Below are 21,865 nucleotides of genomic sequence, written 5' to 3'. Positions count from 1 at the left end.
ATAAGGGACACACTCAGGGAGCAGACTCAGTGAGCACCAAAGCCCCACTGAAGCAAGTCTTGCCCCAGAAGGGTGTCTTCAGCACAGAAATTCTCCCACTTCAGACACAGCTGATTCTCACAGCCAATTGGCCTGGAGGTCAACTCCTCCCAGTGATCCTACAACAACCAAGGCACCAAGAGTGCACCAAGAGTGTCCACCTCAGGTAACTGGGGAGGCTGAGCCACTGGGCCCTACAGGACACCTGGAGCGCAGGGCCACTCTATCAACACAGGGAAGCAGCCAAAATGCGGAGGCAAAGAAACAGGTCACAAATGGCAGAAATGGAGGAAAGCAAACGACTGGATATAGAGTTCAAGGCCACGTTTATAAGGTTTTTCAAAAATTTTATGGAAACCGCCGATAAATTTAATGAATCCCTCAATAAGTATAGTGAGACCATGGAGGACATGAAAAAGGACCAACTAGAAATTAAGCATACACTGACTGAAATAAAGAATAATTTACAGAGATCCAACAGCAGACAAGAGGATCCCAAGAATCAAGTCAAAGATTTGAAATACAAAGAAACAAAAAATACCCAACCAAAAAAGAAAAAAGAAAAGAGATTCCAAAAATATGAAGATAGTGTAAGGAACCTCTGGGACAACTTCAAGCGTACCAACATCAGAATTATAGGGATACCAGAAGGAGAGAGAGGCAAGATATTGAAAACCTTTTTGAAGAAATAATGACAGAAAACTTCCCCTACCTGGTGAAAGAAATGGACTTACAAGTCCAGGAAGCGCAGAGAACCCCAAACAAAAGGAATCCAAAGAGGACCACACCAAGACACATCATAATTAAAATGCCAAGAGCAAAAGATAAAGAGAGAATCTTAAAAGCAGCAAGAGAAAGAAACTCAGTTACCTACAAGGGATTACCCATACGACTGTCAGCTGATTTCTCAACAGAAACTTTGCAGGCCAGAAGGGAGTGGCAAGAAATATTCAAAGCGATGAATAGCAAGAACCTGCAACCAAGATTACTTTATCCAGCAAAGCTATCATTCAGAATAGAAGGTCAGATAAAGAGCTTCACAGATAAGAAAAAGCTAAAGGAGTTCATCACCACCAAACCAGCATTATATGAAATGCTGAAAGGTATTCTTTAAGAAGAGGAAGAAGAAAAAGGAGCTCTTACCATTTGCCACAGCATGGATGGAACTGGAGAGCGGATAAATACCACAGGATCTCACTCATTTGTGGAATATAATGAACAGCATAAACTGATGAACAAGGACTGATCCAGAGACGGAGAGGCATTGATTGGACTGTCGGGCCTTGGAGGGAAGGTAGGGGAGGATAGGGGTAAGGGGGAAAGATCAACCAAAGGACTTATATGCAAGCATATAGGCCTAACCAATGGTCACGGACAATGGGGGGGTGAGGGCATGAGCGGGGGGTGGGGGGGTAGAGGGTAACGTGGGGACAAGGACACATATGTAATATCTTAATCAATAAAAAATATATTAAAAAAAAAACAAAGGTCCATAAAAATTATTTGTGTGTGTGTGTGTGTGTGTGTGTGTGTGTGTATACTAGGAGCCCGGTGCACGAAATTTGTGCACTGGGTGGGGGGGTCGGCGGGGAGTGTCCCTCAGCCCAGCCTGCCCCCTCTCACATACTGGGCGCCCTCAGGCGTTGACCCCCATCACCCTCCAATCGCAGGATCGGCCCCTTGCCCAGGCCTGACCCCTCTAACAGAGGCGTCAGGCCTGGGCAGGGGACCCTCATTTCCCCCCCATCACTGGTTCTGCCCCCAGCCCAGGCCTTATGCCTCTGGCCCAGGCGTCAGGCCTGGGCAGAAGACCCCCAAACCCCTCCGGTTGCTGGCTCTGCCCCTTGCCCAGGCCTGATGCTTCGGCCAGAGGCGTAGACCCCATCACCCTCCGATCGCCTGATCGGCCCCTTGTCCAGGCCTGACGCCTCTGCCAGAGGTGTCAGGTTTGGACAGGGGACCCCCATCTTCCCCCGATCACTGGCTCTGACACCCGCCCAGGCCTGAGGCCTCTGGCCCAGGAATCATGCCTGGGCAGGGGACCCCCATCTCCCTCTGATCACTTGCTCCACCCCCCGCCCAAGCCTGACGCCTCTGACCCAGGCTTCAGGCCTGGGCAAGGGGACCATCATATCCCCCCAATCCCCGGCTCCACCCCCGCCCAGGCCTGATGCCTCGGCCAGAGGAGTTGACCCTCATCATCCTCCGATCACCAATCACCGGATCGGCCCCTTGACCAAGCCTGAGGCCTCCGGCAGAGCTGTCAGGCCTGGGCGGGGGACCCCCAGCTCCCCGCGGTTGCAGGCTCCGCCCCTGCCCAGGCCTAACGCCTCTGGCCGAGGCATTAGGCCTGGGCAGGGGACTCCCAGCTCCCCGCGATCTCCCGTTTTGTCCCGGCCCAGGCCTAACGCCTCTGGCCAAGGCATTAGGCCTGGGCAGGGGACCCCCAGCTCCCCGCAGTTGCAGGCTCCACCCCTGCCCGGGCCTAACGCCTCTGGCCTAGGCGTCCGGCCTGGGCAGCGGGGACCCGCAGTGGCAGCGGGGGGCGCCGCGATCGTGCGGGCTCCACCCCTGCCCCTGCAGGACGCCTCTGGCTGAGGCATCCGGCCCGGGCAGCGGGGACCCGCATCTGCAGCGGCCCCGTGATTGTGGGCTCCGCTTTAGGCCCAGGGACTGCCAGCTCCCGGGACTGCCAGCTTCGACCATGCCCAGCTCCCATTGCTGGCTCCATCCCTACTTCCTGCTATCACTGGCCAGGGCGGCAAAGGCGTCTGATTCTCCAATCATGGCTGGGGGCCGCCTTTGCCCTGCCCCCCGGCTCTTAGCTCCCCGCTGGGTTCCCGATCACTGTCAGTGGCAGGGCGCTTCTTCCTGCTTTCCCTTTCGCCTCCCTGCATTGTGCCTACATATGCAAATTAACCACCATCTTTGTTGGCAGTTAACTGCCATCTTAGTTGGCAGTTAATTTGCATATAGCCCTGATTAGCCAATGAAAAGGGTAGTGTCGTACGCCAATTACCATTTTTCTCTTTTATTAGTGTAGATGTATCTCCTAAACTAATATTGGCAAAAATATGAAAAGACATTAAAAGTTGTAATAGCAAAATACTGGAAAGAACCCAAACTCATCTAGAGAGAAATTTGGTGGAAAATTATAGCTATTAAACATCAGAATATTTATCAGTTTAAAAAGTAATGAGAAATATCTGTATATATAGTGCTATGTAGCATCCCCTGCACATATGGATGAAAAAGCAAGGTGGAATGGAATGTATGTTAGTATTCACCTAAGAGAGACATACAAATGTATACACATAATAGTTTTTTTTAAATTATTATATAAATCAGGGAAACAGCAGGGATAGAAGCTAGTTGAAAAATATCATGTTTTATCAGACTGCACTTTTGAAAACACGTAATTATATTTTACACAACTATAAAAAAAGGCTAAAATTAAATCTCAATGTCTAAAATTTAAAAGCAAAATTAATCAAATTAATCCAACTATTTATGAAGCTGGTGATATAACCAACAGAAGAAACTAAAGTGCCTTTAAAATATGAATTTACTCATTTCTCTCTATATAATTGTTTAGTAGTCATTATTGGAGGTAGTGTTGATAATACTATATGTGGCTGCTGTGTGTTGCACATGAGTAAAAGTAGAATGTTACTAACAACTGGGATTTTCAGCATGGAAAAATAAGACACAAATATAAAAAATTTTAACTAAAAATTTTGCAGTCCTAACTTTCAAAGAGAAATATTAAATTAACTCATAACACATTTTACCTTAAAAATATGTGTATGTATCTATTTCCTTGCTGTCAGTTAAATGTCTTAGAAATAGTCACGAACCTAGGAGCAGTGAGCATCCCTAGTGGGCAGACTATGGTATCTAAATACCACGTTCTCTTAAAGGACTACGGCTCTTTGAAAAATGGATCAGTATGAAGCATGGGATAGGAAGTATAAATGACGACTCTGGAACCACAGCAAGAGAGCTATCAAAGACCACTAAATGTGTGTCAAAAGGATCAAGAATCAACTTGCAGAGGTTCCCTCTAGTAAGAAAATGGGTCAGTTTAAATAAAAACCTCAGTGGCTTGAACCACACTAGATATGTTTAAGTCTCTAAATTCATAATGACACTTTAAAAAGATCGGCACCTTGGAAGGACTCTAGGGAACCAAGTCATTATTCTAAAAATGGATAACCTTTTATTTAACAAGTACCTTTTATTTATCTTGTATTTCCTTAAAAAACTTATACCTTGATGCAATCAACTAGTTCTACTGCAGATAATTCCAATAACTAAAGAATGACAGACTATCACCAATTTGCAGCTCCAATGGACAAAGGCAATAATAATCAGCGACCTTCCATAACCTATTAAACAACTTTGCCAAAAAGTTGAACCCAAATTTTTTATATTATTGATTTTATATAGAGAGAAAGGGAGAGAAACATTGATGTGAGAGGGAAACATCAATCAGTTGCCTCTTGTACGTACCCTGACAGGGGACCGAACCTACAACCTGGGTATGTGTCCAGGAATTGAACCGGCTCAATCACTGAGCCACAACAGCCAGGGAGAACCTGAATTTGACTAAACTTCTCTCATTATTCATTTTCAGGAAGTACACAAAACATAGGGACAGAGAGACGTGTCCAAATGCTCTACTAGAAATGCTGTGCTGGAACTGGCCTGCTTGCAGCAAGTCATAAAGCCAATTGTTAAAATTCCAGGAATTTTGTGAGCCAGATGTTAAACACAGTCATTGTTTCAAACTAACTTGTATACTCTTATAATTAACTATATTATTAAAAAGTTAATGAATGCTCACAACTCACATTCCCTAATTATTTCACTACATTTTACCTCTACCTGTGCACATGGAAATACTACATGATGGTGCACGACTGCACGTCTCTCCCCAACTCTGCGTTCAGTGATGTCACATTGGTTGGGTTTTTGTTTTTAATATATTTTTATTGATTTCGGAGAAGGAAGAGAGACATAGAAACATCAATGATGCGAGAGAATCATTGATAGGCTGCCTCCTGCACGATCCCTACTGGGGGTTGAGCCTAAAACCCCAGCATGTTCCCTTGATCGGAATTGAACCCAGGACCCTTCAGTCCACAGGCCGACACTCTATCCACTGAGCCAAACCAGTTAGGGCACATTGGCTGTTTTAAATCAGTCATTTAAGAATATTTACACCACAGAAACCAGCAAGTGCAACAGATATGGGCTTTTTGTCCCAGAGAACCAGGCATTAAGTATTCACCAGCATACCATTGCCCACAGGATGTTTCAGTAAAATTCTGACTCTGGAAAACTCTTTGGACACATGACCTAGTTGTTTAACAACTAAATTGCAAGAGAAAACAAATTAAAAGTGACTCAAGGGTAATCAAGGTCGTGTGATATTACTGTAATAGAGATAGACCAACAAAATAGAGTACAGAATATGCCCACATTCACGGGCAACTGGTTCTCAGCAATGATGCTCAGTGTGCTGGAATGTCTGGATGTGCAAAGAAAAGAGCTTCTATCCATACCACAAACCGTGCACAAAAATCCACTCAAAAGGGATCAAATAAATACATATTACTTTTTTAAAATAATGGATCAGAGACCTAAGTATAACACCCAAACACCCCAAATTATAAAACCGATGCATTCAATTCACCCTTCAAGAAGTTCTAAACCAAGAGGTGCTCTGATATACATGTAGCTAAATGTCAAAAGCCTGAGTGTTGGATTAATACTCAGAGAGCATCACCATCTTCTAATGCACTTACAAACAAGCCTACTGTGAAATTACCCAAAGTTATCACTGTGCAATTAGAAATGTTAGCGATCATTTACATTTGACAAGGCAGTGCAGAAACAAGAATTTCCCAGCAGTCTCCACTAGAGGGCCCCGCAGCGGCTCCACCGTGCAGCTTCTGCAGTTCTAACTAGATGTTCACTGTCCACTGCGGTGAGCAGAAAAGAGAGGAAGATGTGCTGGCTGGCAGAGAAGAGAGGGGAGATCTGCTGACCAGCTCTGCGAGGACAGTGCAGACAATGAGATGGCCACCAAATCATTATTTTGTCTTTCAGAGGAACTGTTTAATTGGAAGAATTATTTTGTCTAATATTACCAATGCTAGAGTACTGCAATCAATTCTAGAGATTAGAATAGTGCTATAATTTACTTTCTATTATTCTGTTTTATGTTAAATTTGTAGAAATGGTTTATTGGCTCAAAAAGGATATATTTTTTTCCTAAAAATAATTCACTTTCTCACAAGGGGTGGGGAACCTTTTTCTGCCAGGGGCCATTTGGGTATTTATAACATGATTTTCAGGCCATACAAAATTGTCAACTTAAAGATTAGCCGCTTTATTTGGTCAGACGTTTGGCTAATTCACCCCTAACGCCTTCGCAGGGCCAGACCAAGTGACTTCTCGGGCTCTCCACAGCCTTCGGGCTGGACGTTCCCACCGATACACACACTGCTAACCGGCTTCCTGAGCCACCTCCCTGTCTAAATACTGCTGCTAACTGTTCACCCACTTCTTAAATGCATTTCTTAATTTTGAATGGGTAAGTTAACAGCTTTCAAAATCATCAGTCGTTGTAGCATTTTACTCAAGGAATAAGTAACAATAATAATAGCAGCTGATTTGGCTCAGCGAATAGAGCATTGGCCTGCGGGCTAAAGAGTCCCGTGTTCAATTCCAGTCAAGGTCACTCACCTCGGTTGTAGGCTCGATCCCCAGCCCAGGGTGGGGTGCATGCGGGAGGTAACCAATCGATGTGTCTCTCTCACACTGATGTTTCTCTCTCTGTGTCTCTCCCCCCCCTTCCTCCCTTCCACTCTCTCAAAAAATCAATGGAAAAATACCCTCAAATGAGGATTAACAAAAAAAAAAAGCAAAAATAGCAGCAGGTATTTTACAGCACTGACTATATGCCAGGTCCTACTCTCTGTGACACACATACACATACCCGCAACCAACCCTTATAACAACCCTCTGATGTAGTCCTGTTATTATTCCCATTTTGCAGATGAAGGAAATAGAGATTCAATAACTTGCCCTAACTACTACGTGGCCGAGCAGGGATTTGAACCCAGCACACTGGCTTGGAGTCCACAGACACGCTCTTGGAAGCTGAAGGGTAAGTAAAAGGTAAATAGATGAAGGTGGGGGAGAGGGGCTTGGAGGCACAGAAAAAGGAGGCAGCAGCACCTGGAGAAGCTCTGTGCCAAGTGTGGGGGTCGAGCAGGAGAAAGGTATTTGGCCACACAAATAAGGGCCACCTGGTGGGCCAGAGAACGCACAGGCGCTCTGCAGGGGCCAGAACACACAGGACCATGCGGGTCAGGACAAGGAACAGAAAAGGGGCCTAACGCCACCGGGGTCTTCACAAGGCTGAGGGCATGGAACTCATCGCCAGTGTGAAAGCCACTTTGGTGTGGCAACGGCTGCTAGAAGGTGAGCATGCAGGGAGGGAGCCCATGGGAGCCACCGTGACAGACCAGCTGACAACAGCTGAGCCTGTGACACGTGAAGGTAGTGGATTTAGAAGGTACCAATCATCAGGGCAGAGTGACAGACTGGATTTTGGGGGGAGAGGGACAAGAAGAAGGACGTCTCAAGGATGACTCCCGGAGTCTGATTTGTGCAACTAGTTGGATGGCAATGCTGCTCCCCAAGATGGACACCTGCCGAGGGCCCGAGGAGGGGGGACCTCAGCCCTGGATGCGCTGCAGGAGGAGGCCTGGATGTCCACAGGCAGGTGTCCAGCAGGAGGCAGACCCACAGGCCTGGAGTCCGAGCTGAAGATGGGAGCCCAGGCATACACTCTGAGTCAGTGTGTGACGACAATTCAAGCTGTACAGTGTGTGAGTTCCTTCAGAAAGATACTAGAAAGGGAAGGCTAAGACAGAGCCCTGAAGACTCATATTTTAAAAGACCAGAGAGACAAGGAGGAGTCTGCAAAGGAGCTGAGAGGCAGGAGGAACGCCAGAGAGTGCAGGAATCCCAGAAACCAATGGCAGGGTGTCCTTCAGATCAATAGCCCCGGCCAGGTGGCTCAGTTGGTTGGAGCACTGTCCCGCACACCAAAACAAGGTCCCAGTCAGGGCACATACCTAAGTTGTGGGTTCGATCCCCAGTCAAGGTGTATATGGGAGGCAACCGATTAATGTTTTTCTCTCACATCAATGTTTCTCTCTCTCTCTCTCTCTCTCTCTCTCTAAACACATCCTCTGGTGAGCATTTAAAAAAAAAGGATCAAGCCTTAGATGGTTAGGCTCAGTGGATAGAGTGTTGGCCTGCGAACTGAAAGGTCCCAGGTTTGATTCCGGTCAAGGGCATGTACCCAGGTTGCAGGCTCGACCCCCATTAGGGGGCATGCAGGAGGCAGCCAATCAGTAATTCTCTCATAATTGATATTTGTTTCTATCTCTCTCTCCCTCTCGTCTCTTCTCTGAAATCAATAAAAATATATATATTTTTAAAAAGGATCAATAAAGTCAGATGCTCTGAGAGGTCAAGCACAACAGACCAAAACATCCATCAGGCCTGGAGACGTGGGGACTTTCAGAGAGCAACAGGACAGAGACAGGCCTGGAGTGAAATAAGAAGTAAAAAGGGAGCCCTAGCTGGTTTGGCTCAGTGGATAGAGCGTCGGCCTGAGACTGAAGGGTCCTGGGTTCGATTCTGGCCAAGGGCACATGCCCGGGTTGTGGGCTCAATCCCCTATAGGGGGCGTGCAGGAGGCAGCCGATCAATGATTCCCTCTCATCATTGATGTTTCTATCTCTCTCACCCTCTCCCTTCCTCTCTAAAATCAATAAAAACATATTTTTTTTAAAAAGGGGAGAAAACGAAGAACACACACCCCAAGAAAGGTGGCTGACAGAATGTGGGACAAAAGGAGGAGATTGAAAATAGGAGAAGTGGGGCATGTTTAAAATGCTTGTTGGAAGACCAGAGTAGGGTGGCAGGAGGTGAGTAGACCTGAGGGGAGGAGCTAGTGAGTGTGAGGTTTCTGTGAAGTCAGCAGGAAACAGGTGGGAGGAGCTGTGGCGCCTCTCTTTCGCTACCTAGAAGGCGCAGGAGGAGGCAGGTTTGCACCTTTGGGCATGGGAGGGTGACACAGCTCCCATCTGATGGCTCCTAATTCCTCTGAGGGCCAAGTTGTATATAGAAGATGAAAAAGCAGGTGTGGGCAAATGGGGGGCAGTGCTAGGGATCTGAGGAGACGCAAAGGATTAAAGCAGTCATTGTAGGGAGGACTCATTTCAGAATGCTGGCAACCCACAGTGACCTGCAGTGCTCAGCCTATGGGTGCCGGAGAGAAGGCGGACAGCCACAGCCATCCAGGAGGCGGATCCTGCTGGCCAGGAAGCTTAAGGACTTGGCAAGAGTGCTCGAGAGGGACCAGGGGCCTCCGCTCCATGAAGAAAGGAGGAGGGAGAATAAAGGGACAAGAGAAGGGGTCATGACAAGAGAGACTGGTCACGTACAGGCTGTTGGTGGAAAAGAGGTTATAGACACAGGACAGAAGACTCGAATTTAACCAATTCGTTATCATTACTAACCACTCATTAGATCTGAATTATTTATCAGTTCAATTACTTGAATACATTAAGATCAACCTCTGTGATGTGACAAAAGGCCTGAGCTTCCCGCTCCATGAAGCATTCTTAGAAATTGGTAACAAAAAGTCCCATAACCCAAAGGGAAAAAGAGCTAAACACCTACTTGGCTGGAGACCCCTCCTCCAGGGCATCCGGGGACTCCTCCACCACTGGGGGCTCCTCCATAGGCGCAGCTGGCTCCACGTCACTGAAAGCAGCAAGAACCATCCCAGTCACACACACTTGTTGACATCAATGCTCTCAGATAGTCAAGAGAGAGAAAAACATATTACAGTGCCCTTCTCTTAAGTACATATCCTTCAAGGAATTATATACCCACACACCGGTAACCCACATTAAAATAAAAAGACAAAATGCTCTCAATTGATAATCCATATAAACTATTTTCACAAATGTGAAAGGTACTTTGAGAAATAGAAGTTTCTATAAATGGTCTAAAATTAAAACAGATTATAAAGGACCAGAAGAAATATTCAAAACTCTTCTGAACTTAGAAAATTCCCAATATTAATAGGGGCCATAAAATGACTTATCTAACTTTTAGAAAATGGTATAAAAGTAAAAACATTCCACAGAAATAAGTGTGGATTACAAACAAGCTGGTAATAACTATTTGAATTTTAACATATATGACTTTAATTTTTCCTTTTTATGGTAACATTAATCCTATCTAAACATAACTTAGAAACAAATTAGTCCCAGCAAAGAAATTTCATTTTCAGGAAAATGCTAAAATTAGTCAATATATTTGAGTATATAATGTCAATATAATGGACATTAAATATTCATTAGAAATATTTTACACTCTATGTACAGAACCCAGCTTCAAAAAATAAGCTATTTTTTCTAAAGTAAAGAAATTGAATTGCAATAACAGAATAGACTTTTCTAAATATATATATATTTTTTATTGATTTCAGAAAGGGGGAGGAAGAGAGAAACATCAATGGAGAATCATTGATCGGCTGCCTCCTGCACGCCCCCTATTGGGGATCAAGCCCGCAACCTGAGCATGTGCCCTTGAACGGAATCAAACCCAGGCCCCTTCAGTCTACAGGCCGACGCTCTATCCACTGAGCCAACCAATTAGGGCCAGAATAGACTTTTTATACTAATTGTTGTTGTTAATCCTCACCCGAGGATATTTTCCCATTGATTCTGAGGGAGATTGGAAGGGAGGGGGGAGACAGAGAGAGAGAAACATCAATGTGAGAGAGGCACAGGGATTGGTTGCTTCCCACAGGCTCCAACTGGGGCCAGGGATGGAGCCTACAACCGAGGTAGTACCCTTGACTGGAAGAGAGCCTGGCACCCTTCAGTCTGTGGGCTGACACTCTATCCACTGCACAAAACTGGCTAGGGCTACATTAATATTTTTAATTTTCAAATCAAAGCTATTGTCATCAGCTTTTAAAATAACAACTCAGTTTTTCAATACAAAGTCTGAATGATTAATTTTTACTTTTAAAAAAGGTCCTGAGTCAAATGCACTTGTGATGGGAGGACATCGTGTGCTCCGCCCCGCGGAGGCCCTTCACAAGGCGCTTGCACCTCAGCCTGACCCTGCGGGGTCATGGGAGGTTTTAGCATCAGCAGCCACAGCACTGAATTACTCCAACTTTCTATTTTTCTCTTGGCCACGTAATAAACCAACGGGATAAAAAACATAACTGCACTTACAGTCATAGCTTTCAAAAATACATAAAACGGTTGATGTTTCTAACTCTCCCTCTCCCTTTCTCTCTGATATCAATAAAAATATATTTTTTAAAACATTCATAAAATGGCTACAAAGAAACGGGGAAGGAAAAAAGTAGAGGAATACAAAGAGACTTTATAAAAACCAGTATTTCTAAATCTTGAGCAATTGACTTTAAAGAAAAAAAATCACAGATCGCCCCCCTATATTGACCTAAATTATTTTGTGAATAAACATAAAATTAACATTATATCTACAGGTCTTATAGAACCATATGACCACAACTACAAAACCATCAAGTGTCAATATCACGCACAATTTACTTTGGCAGGTTTTGTTATTCTGTTTAATGTCAATCACCAATGCTGGATTAGTCAGAGGAAAGATGCAGCTCCAGGGCCAGGGCCAAGTCCACTTTGCCTTCAGTTATTCTAACACAGAAAATGCCCGCTTGCACACCTATGTTCCACAACACTATGCTGAACACATCAAAGCTTTGTTTCCCAGCTCAAATTCAATCACACTTCACACTTGAAACAAATGAATGACACAAACAGATTTCAGCCAAATGTTCAATTACTAAACTGTTCTGCTCTTCACAATAGAAGCTGGAAGGCAACATTGCCGAAAATTGCTTTATGGGTGCCTATTTTAATTGGTCACAAAAAAATAATATCTGATATTATACTTTAAATTACGATGATGGAGCAAATTCTATTTTTAGCACAGGTACTTTATGACAAACTGTTCTAAAAACCAATAACACTGGAAATGGCTCAGGCCGCCATTTTGAAAGCAGCCTGCCCACAGATCTCGTCCTACTGCCAGGATCTTCGAACAGGATTCTTACCCCTTCGTCACCCCTACACTGAACCGGCAGCATCGGGCCCGGTCAGCCAGGGACGCACTTATGGGTTAGGCTTACCTCTCCTCTTTCCTCATTCACCAAAAGTAGCACATTACTATACTATACTGCACAGTTTTCATGGCAAATCAAAATCTCAATTTAAGTAAACAATTAAAGTCAAGCTACGAAAAATCTCTCAATTAAAGATTATTACCACCTAAGAGCTTTGAGTTTAGAGCTCACAAACCAATCCAAAATGAGTGCCATAGGGCACTTTTCATCTCCACATCGGACATGCCAGTTGCTAGGAGACATATGGTCATCTCTTCGTGCTGCAAAGCCAATACTGACCTCTTAGGTAACTAATCTCTTGGAGCCAAAAATAATTTTAAGTTCTGATGCAAACTGAAATGGCCCTGGTCGGTGTGGCTCAGTTGGTTGAACATCGTCCCTTGCACTGAGAGGTCGCAGGTTCAATTAGTGGTCAGGGCACAGGCCCGGGTTGCCGGCTCGATCCCCAGTAGGGGGCGTGCAGGAGGCAGCAAATCTAGGTCACTCTCTCCCTCTTTCTTCCTCTCTCTAAAATTCAATAGAAACATTTTAATAAAGGAAAACAAATAAAACTGAAATGGCATGGTAGTATTAAAGTAGTAAATCAGATCATTCAAGAGGTGCCTGTATTACTTTGAAGAAATATATTATCACAAAAAAATGTACATATATATTATCACAGCAAAATAAAATAAATGAAAAGATTTGTAATCAAGATCCTATAGAACCCCCGACTGAGAACATTTAACGAGTTTTTCTTCCTTTCAAGGACAATACAGATGTGCAATGGTAGTCAATCTAATGCTACATTTGATATTACTGTCTACATTTGTCTTTAAGGATAAAATTTATGAAAGATAAGTTTATGCAAAAAGCTTATATTCCAAAGGAGAAAAGTGGAAGTCTGGATCCTCTCAAGAGTTCCAACTTGAAAGCCAGCCTGCAACATGTCCTAGGTGACCCTTCCTCACCCTACACTACCTGGAGGTATTTCCTACCTGTCCCTTTGCAGACACCACGCAGGCACTGTCCCTGCAGCCAAGAAATGACAGAAACATTAGCACCGAGCACCTCCCTTAAGGAGCAAAACTAGCACAGATCTGAGGTACCATGATGCCTGAGAAATGTCAAATTTGAACCTCAGATGAGCTTCAATCTGCACATGATTTCAGGAAATCAAGATGCAATGTATAAAAGAACTTTGAAAGGTCACAGAGAAGTAAAGTATAGGGCTCACAAACCAATCCAAAATGAGTGCCATAGAGCACCTTTCATCTTTACATTGGATATGCCAGTCGCTAGGATACATATGGTCATCTCTTAAATATCCAGGCATTTAAAACACATTCTGAAGCATATGCAAATGTAATGTCATGTGCTTGCACCATCAGCAAACAGGCAAATGTGTTTGGCTAAAATAAGATAAAATGAAAGAATTTTTCAAATTGAATTTATTGGGTGACATTAGTTAATAAAATTATATAAGTTTCAGGGGTACAATTCTATAATACATCATCTGTATAACATATTGGGTGTTCACTAACCACTAACCAAGTCAAGTCTCCTTCTATCACCACTTACGCCCCCTTTATCCCCTCCTTCTTTCCCTCGCCCCTCTTTCCCTCTGGTCATCACCATACCGTTGTCTATGAGGGTTGTTTTTTTCACTTAATCCCTTCGCCTTTTTCACCCAGCCCTCCTACCCCCTCCCCTTTAACAGCTGTCAGTCTGTTCTCTGAGTCTGTTTCTATTGCGTTTGTTGGTTTATTTTGTTCATTAGATTCCACATATGAGTGAGATCATATGGCACTTGTCTTTCTCTGACTGGCTTATTTCACTCAGCGTAATACTCTTCCGGTCCATCCATGCTGTTGCGAAAGGTAAGAGTTCCTTCTTTTTTACGGCCGAGTAGTATTCCATGGTGTAAATGTATTGCAGCTTTTTATCCTCTCATCTGCTGATGGGCACGAGGGCTTTTCCAGATCTTACCTATTGTAAACAATGCTGCTATGAACATAGGGGTGCACATATTCTTTCAAATCAGTGTGTTTCGGCCTTCTTTGGATAAACTCCCAGAAGTGGAATTGCTGGATCATAGGCAGTTCCATTTTTAATGTTCTGAGGTAAGTCCATACTGCTTTCTAGTGGCCGCACCAGTCTGCGTTCCCACCAGCAGTGCAGAAAGGTTCCCTTTTCTCCACAACCTAGCGAACACTTGTTAGTTGATTTGTTGTGGTAGCCACTCTGACATGGGATTTCTCATTGTGGTTTTAATTCGCATCTCTCTGATGATTAGTGACATTAAGCATCTTTTCATACGTCTCTTGGCCATCTGTATGTCCACTTTGGGGATGTGTCTATTCGGGTCCTTTGCCCATTTTTAAAGTGGATTGTTTGTTTTCTTGGAGTTGAGTTTTGTAAGTTTTTAATAAATTTTAGCAAACCCATTTTTAAGTTATCTCACTAAACAAAAGCCTAATATCAACCTCTATGTAAGAGAACACAGTATAAAGACACTTGCAAGCACAGCAGAGGACATAATTTTCATGAAAGGCATGCAAGGATCGAGATTTCCACTTAACTGTAGGTTCACAGAATGCACACATTTGCAGCGTACCTGGTATCTTTACCGGATCCCCAGGTGCGAACTCCACATCCACCCATGTTGTCTTCAGTTCTGATTGCTCTACAGAAAGAAATATTTCCTAAAACTGCAAGCTGGTCTCTAGTCAATCTTCAACTCAGAGAAGTTGATAATAAGAGCTAAATCAGGATCAGCTCTTTACTAATATAAAGGCAACTAAATATTAACACATAACAGATTCATACTATGTACGACTAAGGTCTTAAAGTGAAAATAGCATTTATAAAGGAACTTACATTTTATCATTCCCACCATATCTCTCAAATTCCCGTTTTCCTCTTTGGTCAAAACGATCAAAAGCTCTGTTCCCAGGACCACCGCGGCCTCTGCTCCGCAGGCCCCCTCTTGGGCCTCCACGTCCTCTCAGGGGTCTGTCTCGATCAAATCTGTCAGCTGGTCTAGGAAGACATGGTGTAATACAAAGTGGTGGATTAAAGAGCGAAGGCTTTTTAAGAAAAACAGATTCTAGAAGGCTATTATGGCTGTAGTATATTGGAAAGAATGGTGGCCTGAACAACGAATTAATAGTTAACGTTTACTGAACACATACTATCCCTGGTGTTGTTCTGAGGGCTTCACATACAGTCACTTAATTCGCACAAACAAATCTGTAATATACGACTATTGCCCACAGCTGAGGAAACTGAGGCGCAGAGGAGGTAGGTAACTTGCCCAAGGTCATATGGCTACTAAGTGGGGGAGCTGGTGAGAGCGGGTCCTAGGCAGGTCTCTCTCTCTGGACCTGGTTTCCACATTTATAAAATGAGGAGGTTAGGACCTGGCCGGTGTGGCTCAGTTTGTTGAGCGTTATCCCATGCACCAAAAGGTCACGGGTTCGATTCTTGATCAGGGCACATGCCCAGGTTGCTGGTTTGGTCCCCAGTCCAGGTGCATGTGGGAGGCAACTGATTGATGTTTCTCTTTCACATTGATGTTTTTCTTTCTCTCTGTGTCTCCTTCCCTCCCTCCCTCCCTTCTCCCTTTCTTTCTCTAAAATCAATTAAAAACACACACCCACAAACATATTTTTTATTTTTTATTTTTTTTAAATATATTTTATTGATTTTTTACAGAGCGGAAGGGAGAGAGATAGAGAGTTAGAAACATCGATGAGAGAGAAACATCGATCAGCTGCCTCCTGCACATCCCCCACTGGGGATGTGCCCACAACCCAGGTACATGCCCTTGACCGGAATCGAACCTGGGACCCTTCAGTCCACAGGCCAACGCTCCATCCACTGAGCCAAACCGGTTTTGGCCACAAACATATTTTTTAAAAATGAAGTTAGATAAAATAGCTCTAAGATTCATTCCACTTCTAATACTAAATATTTAAGTTAAATTTGGAATCTATACTAATAAAAGGGTAATATGCTAGTTAGACCGGGAGACCTTCTGGATGTCCTTCCGGACAAAGCCATGTGGCAGGGCCAAGGCAGAGGCGGTTAGGGGCGATCAGACCAGGAGGGTAGGGCAGTTAGGGGAGAGCAGGCCGGCGGGGGGCGGGGGAGAGCAGTTGGGAGTGAGCAGGCAGGCAGGCAGAGGTGGTTAGGGGTGATCAGGCAGGCAAGAGGTTAGGAGCAAGTGGTCCCGGATTGCAAGAGGCAGTCGGACATCCCCCGAGGGGTCCTGGATTAGAGAGGGTGCAGGCCGGGCTGAGGGACCACCCTCCCTCCTGCCCCCCCCCCCAGCTCAAATTTTGTGCATCAGGCCTCTAGTCTGATTCTATATTAAAGTCCCTAAAGCAGAGTTCTATAACAATGACCAAAGAAAAGTTAAGTTCTTAATCAGGCCATAAAAGAAAAAAAGTATACCTAAACATTGAGAGGAAATGAAGCAAAACAATATACAAGGAAAATAATGCCAACAGTCAAAACCAGGTCTAAATTTACATGAAATCCAATCAGATATGGACAAAATTACAAATTCATTTAAGCTATAATAGTGATTGAAACTGACCCTAAATATAGACCTGTGAGTTCCTTAATCATTTTTTCTCTGTTCCACAAGTTCACTCCTAACCCCCATTAAATATATTCTCAATTGCTTCTTCACTTTCCCCTGGTTATAAATTGTTCTTCTCTGTCACAGGCTGGTGAGACCGAGGAATCCTGTACCCCGCTTGGGAAGCTTTGTTCTGCATGCACAAGCAGAAGGCAGAAACTTGGAGCCAAGCAGCTCGCTTTCCATACCGTCATCCGCTCTCGTACAACAAAACTAATAACTAGACACGGGTCTGTGTCCCAGGTGAGGGAATGAAGTTTCTGTATGGGGGATGGCGAGCCAATGTTTAATGGGAACAGCTGGGGAAAGCGAGAAGGTTCTGGAGAAGGATGCGGTGATGGTTACACAACAATGCGAATGGACTTAATGCCACTGAGCTGTATATTTAAAAGTGGTTTAGCCAAGGCCAGATGTGCAGTGGTCAGACATCAGCCTGCAGACCAAAGGGTCATGGGCTTGATTCCTGGTCAAGGGCATGTATCTCGGTTACAGGTTCCCAGCGCTGGTCGGGGCATGTGTGGGAGGCAACCAATCAATGAGTCTCTCTCACGTCCGTGTTTCTCTTTCTCTCCTCTCCCTCCCTTCCACCCTCTCTAAAAATCAATGGAAAAATATCCTCTGGTGAGGATTAAAAATAAAAATAAAAAGGAAGGGAATCGGCAAAGTGTTACAAGTAATCATCTCAGACAGTAAGATAGGTGGTTTAATTTTCTTTATAATTTCATATGTTTTCCAAATTGTTTCAAGAGACTATAAATTATTTTTATTAAAGGTCTTATGGACCTTTATTAATAGAAAAGTACTTTTAAAGAAATTATAAGAAAATATGTTTTCTGATGGCACATGACATAAAAAAAATTTCAAATTTCCTTGAAAGTAAAAATTCCTACATATTCTTAATGTGATATTCTGAGAAGGGCACAAAACATCACTTCTGTGGTATTCCTGCCAGGTAAGCTCATTCCATGAGGAAATAACAGACAAACTCAAATTTTGAGCTGTTCTACAAAACAAATGGCCCGTCCTTTTCCAAAAAAGTCCAATTCATAACAGATAAAGGGAGACTAAGGAGCCGTTCCAAATTAGAGAAGACCAAATGCAATGCCCATTCCTGGGCTGGAGCCGGAATCAGACTCCTTTGTCCTTGTGCTAAAAGGACATCACTAAGACAACTGGTGGAATCTGAACAGTCTCTGGATGACATAACTTAGAGAATTCAACAGAACTGTACCGAAGTTACTAAGTTTGATCATGGAACCATGTTTTTAGTAAATACATGTAAGTATTTAGGGATAAAGGGACATTCCTGCACCTTCCTCTCATCTAAAATGACCAAGAAAAAAGTTGTATGTGTGTGTGACAGAGAGACAGACTATGAATGTGCAGGGGGAGGGACTGAGGGAAAGAGGAGGAGGAAGAGGAGCATAGCAGAGCAAATGTGGTAAATGTTAACATTTGGGGAATCTGGATAATAGCTTATGGAAACTCTTTGTATAGTTCTTGCAACTTTTTGTAAATGTGAAATTATTTTTAAAGTAAAAAGAAAAAAAATCCCTCCATAACCCCACATCCCACCCTCCCCCCTCCCCCTAGCCTTGCCTGCATGCATGATTTCATTTAACAGGCATCTTTCCATGTTACTATATAAAGACCTATTTTATCCTTTTTAAAGACTCATAGTTTTGCTACTAAAAAAACCCTGCAAACATGAGTTTGTGCCTTTGAGCTATAATTTCCTTATGTCCACAGAATGAATTCCTGAAGTGAGGAAAACAAAACACAAATGCTTCCTAAAATAAGCAGCTCTGATTCAGAAGCTCTTTATAAGCATGCAAACAGGCCATTACACAGCAAATTCGAAGCAATCACCAAAAAAGGCAGAATTAAACCTTTTTCTAGCCCCCACCTCCAACGTGGGGGCAGATACACCACCTCAATGTTTTGAACGTGTAACTGCCAGGGAACAGATCTGCAGAAGTTGCCATCTGCTCAGTTCTCTCGCACTGAGCTAGTCTGCTGAACTTTCTTGTTTTTTAGGCTTGTTTTAATGGGCTCTAGTATAGTTTTACAAAGCTAAATTCTTTAGTTAAAACTTGTAAATGGGCCGAAACTGGTTTGGCTCAGTGGATAGAGCGTCGGCCTGCGGACTGAAAGGTCCCAGGTTCGATTCCGGTCAGGGGCATGTGCCTTGGTTGCGGGCGCATCCCCGGTGGGGAGTGTGCAGGAGGCAGCTGGTCGATGTTTCTCTCTCATCGATGTTTCTAACTCTCTATCTCTCTCCCTTCCTCTCTGTAAAAACTCAATAAAATATATTTAAAACAAAAACAAAAACAAAAAAAACTTGTAAATGGGATTAGTAGTCAAGAAGTTAAAGGACTGCCGGCTGGTGTGGCTCAGTGGTTGAGTGTCGGCCCATGAACCAGGAGGTCACGGTTCAGTTCCAGTGAGAGCACATGCCGGGGTTCCGGGTTCAATCCCCAGGAGCGGGTGTGCAGGAGGCAGCCAATCAATGATTCTCTTTCATCATTGATGTTTCTATCTCTCTCCCTCTTCCTTCCTCTCTGAAAGCAATTTAGAAAACAAATAAAAAAATAAATTCATCAATAGTCTACATTAATAATACTAAATCAAAAACATAATTATATCCCTAGCCTAAACTTCAAAAGAAAATCTGACCACTTGAACATACTCCTGTGCAGTATTTTTATGAGAGTGCTTTTCATAGTTAGCAGTAAAGAATTCATTTTTTATCGTAAAATCATTGCCTGAACCAAGACTTAACGTCATTTAGGAGGTAAATGGAAGATCCTTCATGTGGCACCTAAGGTAATATGATTTGCTACTTAGACTGGCAAATTATTCCCAGGACTGGCACCACAGAAGGTCACAAAGGCTAGCAGTTCTCTGAAAACTGTGCTGGTTCCTAAACCCTCCTAGCCCAGACCTGTTTGCAGTACATACTTTTCTTCTGTAACCTTCTCAGCTGTGAAGTCCGCCTGCCTCTCGGTCTCATAAGGTTGATATTCCCTGTAGGATCTCCGCTCGGCTCTATCCAGTGTCACCTCTGTCCCCCGGCTATCATTCCATCCTTGCTGCTCCCCTCTTCTAGGAGTTCGCTTCTGGCCTGCAAGCAAACATCAAAGGGGAGAGATGAACATGAGGTCTACAGCAGCACGTTATTTACAGGTACTTTCACATTTCACTCTTCTCGAAACCAATGTCATGGGGAAATGTAGAAGTTTAGAGAAGGAAAGTTGCTGATATTACTGCAGCCAGCATCAACTACTTTTTAATAAAAGTTTTAAGTTACTATTGAATTAGTAACTGGCCTACCAAAGCTTTCTCTTATGTCCTAAAAGGCATGATAAAGTTAAACAGACTACACCAACTAACCTGTAAGTATAGGTATTACACAATGACTCTGTGATAGCTAGGGATATAGATAATTGCTAAATCAACGATGTTTCACAAAAGCAGCTTTATTGAAACATGGCAGCTAAGCTACATCCAGAAAATTTTAGATTAATATCCTGTTCTTTAAATATTTTTTTTAGAACCCCAAGTATAGTTTCTCATCAGCTACTAAGGTCTTTGTTTTTAAATACAGCTATACCATTATCTTTTTTTTAATTTAGAAACAGATTTTGCTGCTATTTCCTGGTATTTATGATCATACTTCTCAAATATGAGGCCAAACTTGTCTAGCCAAATCATACATGGGCCAGTTAGGGCCCAAACAGGCATCTCCCACGCGTGGAGCCAGAACTCAGCTGGGGCGGGGACCAGGCCATTCCAGCCTTTTGCTCTCTCCTCTCATCATACTCTACTCCCCTCCAGTTCGATGCTTTAACAATTTTAAGCAGAGTCTGTGTCTGATAGGCATGTAATACCTGGTAAACATGTTCTGAAGAATGTCACTTCAAAATCATCTTCTAAAAATGTTTATCTTTCCTTTGTATACATTTAATAGATCCCCAAACATTATTTATAATTTTATTACAGTACCTCTGACTTTTCTACAAATTACCCTTCAATTGGTTGGTTATATGGCTGTAAAAATGTTAAATGTATTTGAATTAATGAGTATTTTTTAAACAGCTGGTCTCCACTCCAAGTTAGACAAACATGACTCTTAAGGAAGATGTTTACACACATTTTTCCATTTTCCTACTTAATATTTTCTACCTAAATTTTATAATTTGGACACATGTATTAACAAAGTTCCAATACCCTACAAATATTTCATTCTTTCTTCAAAACCCAAAGCACAAAGACAACAGAGGTACAATTGTTTCCCCACAATTCAGTGCTAAAAGATTAAGACTGCAATTGAACCTAGCTGTTTTCTGTGCTGGATCAGCAGCTCCAAGTGGATAATGCAAACACTGAATTTAACTAGCCTTTTCCACTAAAAGGCTGGCACATGCAGTCTGTTCACTGATCTAACGCCAAGCCCACAAAAGGACAAAATACAATAAAATTTTCAATGAGATTTCTACAAAATAAAGTTGAACTTTGACTCAAAAACAATTGTTCTGAAAGCCTAAGTAAAGTAAAGATAAAACAGCCCCTGAGGACTTCAAGAACAAATTTATTGAGCAAGGCTCACACCAGGGTCAACGTACAGTTGACTCTTGAACAACTTGGGTCAATTGAAAAATCCACATGTAAGTGGACCTGAGAAGTTCAAACCCAAGTTATTCAAGGGGTCAACTGTATATTACTAAATAGTGAAGGACTTAAAAACCTCAATCGGAAAATCTTATGATTTCCACATCCTTTTGAGATTAATAAATGTTTCCATTATATGTCAAACATGTTTTGACTTTGTTTCTTGACTCACTAAGTATTCACTAACAATATTCTAACTAAATTAAATTTGTTGAGTGTTAGAGAACAGTCTATATAAATTA

General features: G+C 43.1%; 1 protein-coding gene across 2 annotated transcripts in view; it reads right to left on the bottom strand.

Moving 5' to 3' along the window:
• The window catches only part of HABP4 (hyaluronan binding protein 4), a 45,208-nt gene that overhangs the window by 20,698 nt on the left and 2,645 nt on the right, over nucleotides 1-21,865 (bottom strand). Inside the window, exons 2-5 of one of the 2 annotated variants that reach the window (XM_081103867.1) lie at nucleotides 19,914-20,076; nucleotides 15,185-15,346; nucleotides 14,922-14,990; nucleotides 9,811-9,894 (exon numbers count right to left, since the gene is read on the bottom strand). In XM_081103867.1, coding sequence (XP_080959993.1) covers nucleotides 9,811-9,894; nucleotides 14,922-14,990; nucleotides 15,185-15,346; nucleotides 19,914-20,076 — 478 coding nt within the window. The remainder of the gene's footprint in view (nucleotides 1-9,810; nucleotides 9,895-14,921; nucleotides 14,991-15,184; nucleotides 15,347-19,913; nucleotides 20,077-21,865) is intronic. The other variant, XM_081103868.1, reaches the window with a different exon arrangement.

Source organism: Myotis nattereri, assembly GCF_964212035.1.
Source record: "Myotis nattereri genome assembly, chromosome: 12".
NCBI classification, from domain to species: Eukaryota; Metazoa; Chordata; class Mammalia; order Chiroptera; family Vespertilionidae; genus Myotis; species Myotis nattereri.
The sequence above is the reverse complement of the archived record's forward strand: the minus strand, read 5'-3'. Positions and strand labels throughout refer to the sequence as shown.